This window comes from Felis catus, chromosome A1 (assembly GCF_018350175.1).
Source record: "Felis catus isolate Fca126 chromosome A1, F.catus_Fca126_mat1.0, whole genome shotgun sequence".
Lineage (NCBI taxonomy): Eukaryota > Metazoa > Chordata > Mammalia > Carnivora > Felidae > Felis > Felis catus.
In genome coordinates this window covers 1751927-1757926 of record NC_058368.1, presented here as the reverse complement: position 1 = coordinate 1757926, position 6000 = coordinate 1751927, and the positions used below count along the sequence as shown (strand labels likewise).

Here is a 6000-nt window from a genome sequence, read left to right as displayed (position 1 = left end):
TTGTTTTAATTTACTTTTAAACTTATGGTGGAGTTCTAGCTTCCTATGTTTGCATTTTATTTTGTGTTAATTATTTGTATTCTTTGTTCATTTATTTTTGTACTTTAATCTTTTTCGTATCCATTTTGTAAACTTTCATACAATTAAATATTTACCTGCATATATTACATATATCAAAATTATATCTGGAACATTATATTTCTAAATCCATGATAAATGATCTGTTTATTCAGGATCCTTCACACCCTGTAAAGACAAATTCATGTAATGAGAGTTGCATTTAAATTCTTTCTAAAACTCAAGCAATAATTTCTCTTGTCTTGCTCAGATGTACAAGACCACAGCATATATATCCATTTCACATAATGATATGATGAAATCTTTGCTTCTATTCATTATGTTATAAATATTCTTTTTTTAATTTAATTTTTTATTTTTTAAAATTTACATCCAAACTAGTTAGCATATAGTGCAACAATGACTTCAGGAGTAGATCCCTTAGTGCCCCTGACCCATTATCCCCTCCCCCCTCCCACAACCCCTCCAATAACCCTCAGTTTGTTCTCCATATTTATGAGTCTCTTCCGTTTTGTCTCCCTCCCTGTTTTTATTTTTGTTTCCCTTTCCTTACATTCATCTGTTTTGTCTCTTAAAGTCCTCATATGGGTGAGTCTTAACTGCATTTAGCAACATCTGAAGTCCTTTAAAAATATGTATTTATTGTCTTTCTTCCCCACCAGAATTTAAGCTCTTTGAGGGCAGCGTCTTGTTCTGTCCTGTTCACTGCTGTATCCCTAGAGTCTCGTACATAGATGTTGAGTGTACTTGTTGAATGCCTCCCCATTACATCTTGGGAGCAGCAACTGCGATCTAATTTTGGTTTTCTTCTTCCCGCACCTAACAGTGGTGTGCACATTGTGGACACAATGTTAAGATGGGTAGGTTCACCCTCTCTAGGGAATTTTAAAGATGAGCCACTTCCGACTGCCCCATCATTGCGATTCCTCTGGACATTGCTGATCAGCCAAACACGTTGCTAAAGAAAAGCGCAGGGAGTCCAGGCCTCCAACCCAAATCCCAAGTCAAGAAGGGGACTTGCTCAGTGCTATTGGTACATGCCACTGGCCTGAAGGTAGAAAGGAAACACAGAGCAGAGCAATAGGGTTATGGTTTGATTTTCTCTTACTATACTTGGAACTGCCTCCAAAACATAACTGTTTTCAACAGTATTATAACCCCCATGAGGCAAAACTTCCAAACACTTAACAGTTTCTTCTTTCTTTCTTTCTTCTTTCTTTCTTTCTTTCTTTCTTTCTTTCTTTCTTTCTTTCTTTCTTTCTTCTTTCTTTCTTTTAAATGTTTATTTATTTAGGGAGAGAGAATGTGAGCAGGGGAGGGGCAAAGAGAGAGGAGGAAGAGAATCCTAAGCAGGCTCTGCACTGAGCCCGATGGCAGGCTCGATCTCACGAATTGTGAGATCATTTCATGAGCCGAAATCAAGACGCTTAACTGACTGAGCCACCCAGGAGCCCCAAGACTTGACAGTTTCTAAACTCCAAGTAATTTAGTTTAACTACAGATTCATCCACGATATGTCCTAACACTGTATATTATAGGCTGTGAACCATGGAATCAACGTAGTGTTTCCATTGCTAACACTGTTTTAATGAAATCACAGAAAGTATGAGCACACACTCCAGTACTCACAGTGAATTTTTATGAACACGCCCACATACTTACATGTATTAGGTACTAGGCAGTGCTACAAACTGCATTTCTTAGTATGGTCAATGTTTTTAAGAGTAAGGAACTCACTAGCCTGAAGTATTAGTTTCACATATCTTTATTCCACATAAAACAAAACAAAACTTAGACCCATCTCATAGAACAGAATACACTTATTTAAAGTTTTGACAGTGTACAAAATTAAAACTGGGGTATTTATTCCAAAGTTTCATATAAGTATTATCTTATAAGGCAATTTCTTTCCTTTAGTAAGTAACATTTTAAGTGTCTATTATTCTGGAAGCAAATCATCTCCTAACTCTTCATCAGCAAAATCATCCTCGTCAATTCTTTTTCTTGCTGCGGTTTTTGGCCTTTCTATTTGAGGGCCCAGTGGATCCACATAGGAGGCATCTAGGTTTCAAAATAAATGGTTATATTAGAATAATATAGAAAAAACAAAACAGACGTGAAACCAGTTAGTCTCATAATCTACACTGAACTGAGTGAACAGAAACGCTCTCCCAGATCATCTAAAATTTTGTCTGTACACAAAACATTCATAATGCCCAGTTACACATTTTGCCATCTCACCAAATCTTCTCCAGACCTGTTATGCCTGTAGGAACTGGGTGGGGGACACCAGCACTTGCCTATTTCTTTGTTACTGCTACTTTCATAAGGTTCATTTGTCCCAGGTAAAGCTCTGAGTTTGGCACTTAGTCGTTCACCTTTACTACTGGCACTACAGCTCTGGCCACTATCTGAAAACACAAAGACAAAAATGCATATAACACGTTGAGAAAATATAACACTACATTACACATCTTAAAGTATACTTATTTGCCAAGAGACACGTTGTTTCATTTGGAGGCCACCTTCTGAGGGATATAATTCTGGTTTTCTGAAACTGAAAAGGAATCTCTTCTTGGGAATCTGTAACATAGATAAAACAGCACTCGAAAGTAGTCTTTGCGTTCTTTCGCATTACGCTTAGTTACAGGTTCCAATTTTATAGATTGACTGGTGAGAAGTTAGAGACCATGTTGACGAATATCCCTAGTAAAGAACAAGGAGCAACTGGAGAAAAAACAAATAGGAAGTCGTAAGATCAGTATGAGCCGTATCATCAACCTCGTGATCAAGGCTGGTGAGTGGCCCTAAAATCACATCAAATGAAACACAGCAGAAGAGGTAGGAGAGGACAGAGGCCATGTAGTCACCTTCGTCAGGATTAGATTCTCCCTGTGGAGAATACATTTTGGCTCAGTACGAGGAAAAACTAAAAGGGCTGTAGCATCCAAACATGGACTGGCTGCCATGGGAAACCCTGCAATCCGTAGCACTGAAGATTTTCAGACCGGGCCGAACACTCACGGTAGTAGGAAACATTGGTAGTAATTCTTAACCTTAAACTCCTATTCATATTTTTCAAAGAAACGCTCCTCTAGCCCCATCGTTTTTATTTCCTTCCCTTAAAATTCCCACAATGTTATTTTTTCCTATTATGGGAGCTTCACAAAAGTGAAAAATGAGAGTAGTCTATCAACATCCACTGATCATTTCTTTTCTGACTATACTTTATATTTCAGTTTATTGATAATGTCTCTGGGAATAAACTAAAACAAGACAGTCTTTAAGATCCCCACATTTTAATGGTGGCCAAATTTCTCTCCAAATTCTTATGGAAAACATAACCATTTCCCCCCATTGTTATTACTGGAAAATGAAATGCTCAGTTTTAGGCACTGAATGGTTCTATACATTGTTTTTTTGTTTTTGTTTTTGTTTTTATTTTCTCCTAATTTTTTGTTACAGTTGAGCTCATCTTTTCCATCTGTCGGTGTAAATGGTTATCTTTCAAAGTGCTTGAGTGAGCTCAGGTCAAAAATTTGAAAACCATTGCTTTAGGCAATATTTCTTTTTTCACTTTTCATATAGATATAAGTCATATATATGAGTAAAACAAAACTCTCACATTCCCTCAGACATCTGTAGGCCTTCTGAAATCCCAACACACTAAAGCATTCCAATCCTGTGGAAAGAGCAAACCTTAAAAAAATAAAAACTGACTCCGTACAAAAACTTCAAATGTCCAACTTGAAAAGCCATGAATACTGATTTTTTTGTTTTAAAGATTTTTATTTGTAAGTAATCTCTACACCCAACGTGGGGCTCAAAGCCATGATCCCAAGATTGAGACTCACGTGCTCCTCTGACTGAGCCAGCCAGGCGCCCCCCCATCACCATGAATACAGTTTTTAAACACTTCCTATTATTATAAACGCCAGAGAGGGTATATATTGTGAATATCCTTATTTCATAATTTTCAATCAACTTCATGGAGTGACACTGCCACACATGGGGAGGTGCAAATGGATCGATAAGCATTTGTAAGTCTAGGTGGGGTTTTATGGCTGAATAATAAATCAGGTTATTATATTCATCTCAGTACTGCAACAAATAACAGTTACTATTTCCTAGAGAAGAGCTAACAAAATAGCTTCCAAAAACAAGAATATGGAGATCAATTTATCTGAATTATCAATCAATTAACACTAAGACTTCCAAACGATACTTTTTATTAGGGAAAATCTTAGAATCACAGAATTTAGAGTAATTAGGATCCTTCAAGCTTACCTATACCAGAAAAAAAAAATAATACCCCCATGAAATGGACAATGTATATAGACAACTCTCAAAAAAAAAAAAAACACAATACAACTGGTCAATAAACATAAAATTATTTAAGTTTACTTAACCTTAGAAACATATTAAGTGAGAAAAATAAAGTCAGATCACTACATACGGAGTGATACCATTTTTAGAAAGGTTAAAACAGGTAAAATTAAATCTAGTGTTTACATACCTGATAACATTGTATGTGAAAAGGCAAGAAACTAAACAAATATAAACCTGAATGTACATAAAACAGAAAAAAACCCTCATAGTGGTTGCCTGTGGGGAAGGCAGGAGACGGAGTGGGAAGAAGCACACAGGTAGGCACAGCAGTAATGTTCTGGTTCTAATGCTTTGTGGTGGCTTCAGTAAGTTTATTTTTATATGCTGGGTAACTTAAGAGTGCTACATTACTTCTTTTGGAGGTACCAAGTATTACATAATTTAAATCTTCACATAATTCTAAATGTAAGATTCAACAATGCCTATTAAAATGGTCAAGATTTTATGGGCGCCTGGGTGGCGCAGTCGGTTAAGCGTCCGACTTCAGCCCAGGTCACGATCTCACGGTCCGTGAGTTCGAGCCCCGCGTCAGGCTCTGGGCTGATGGCTCAGAGCCTGGAGCCTGCTTCAGATTCTGTGTCTCCCTCTCTCTCTGCCCCTCCCCCGTTCATGCTCTGTCTCTCTCTGTCCCAAAAATAAATAAAAAACGTTGAAAAAAAAATTTAAAAAAAAATGGTCAAGATTTAAAAAAGATTAGATTAGTAAGGGAGATGAACACATTTTCTGAGATTAACGTAGTAGTATGTATCAACAGTTGACAGCTTCGTGGTCAGAGTGGGAAGCCTCCCACCTTTCTCCCTCACAAAGGTACCAATCTGACAACATACAATCCTAAAAGCCTTTATGAGAACTCCGGAAACCACTCGGGAAGTCACAGTACCCCAGGAAAACTCAAATCCAAGGACAACTGCACTGAAACAGGGAAGAAAAGCCATTCGATTTCAACTGGGTCAGCCGCTATCCCAAGCCAGCGTAGCTCACGACTGGGAGAAAAAGCCCAACATGCAATGTGTCCCTTGGGAGGGGGCAAAGAAGAGTGGAACAGGCCTCCGGCATTTTCGTCCCTGGGGGTGCTGCCTGAGACACTGGGTTCGGTCTTGCCTGACTTGGAGTGCTGACGAGGAACCGGCATGCTCTCTGGATGAGAACGAAAGAGCTCAGCGGTTTGGAGCACCGAGTAGCTCCCCCACTGCACCCAGAAGCTGCACAGCCTGCTCACAGCTTCTTCCTCAGCAAAGAAAGATTCGAGTGGAACATACAGCCAATGTTCCGGCTTTACGCAGGGCCGGGGGAATCCCGAGGGCCCGGTCTCCCGAGCACTAAGGGGGAACTGGCATACCTTGAATGCATGGGGGCTGCGGAGAACAAGAGGGCTCAGGAGCTTACTGGCTGCTGGAGATCTTGCAGCATCCCACACGGACCCCAGAGGAAGCAAGAGATTACGAATCCTGAAACCTAACTGGGAAATTACGTGCAGAAGCTGAGAGAAGACGCATACCGTGAAAACTTGGAGACCCCCATAGTCTCGAGTGG

General features: G+C 39.2%; 1 protein-coding gene across 8 annotated transcripts in view; it reads right to left on the bottom strand.

Moving 5' to 3' along the window:
• Nucleotides 1-1827: 1827 nt before the first annotated feature.
• The window catches only part of IFT88 (intraflagellar transport 88), a 133228-nt gene continuing 129055 nt past the window's right edge, over nucleotides 1828-6000 (bottom strand). For all 8 annotated transcript variants that reach the window (XM_023248988.2, XM_023248958.2, XM_023249092.2 and 5 more), the window contains 2 exons: nucleotides 2379-2489; nucleotides 1828-2139 (listed from right to left, as the gene is read on the bottom strand). In XM_023248988.2, coding sequence (XP_023104756.2) covers nucleotides 2018-2139; nucleotides 2379-2489 — 233 coding nt within the window. In that variant the 3' untranslated portion in view covers nucleotides 1828-2017. The remainder of the gene's footprint in view (nucleotides 2140-2378; nucleotides 2490-6000) is intronic.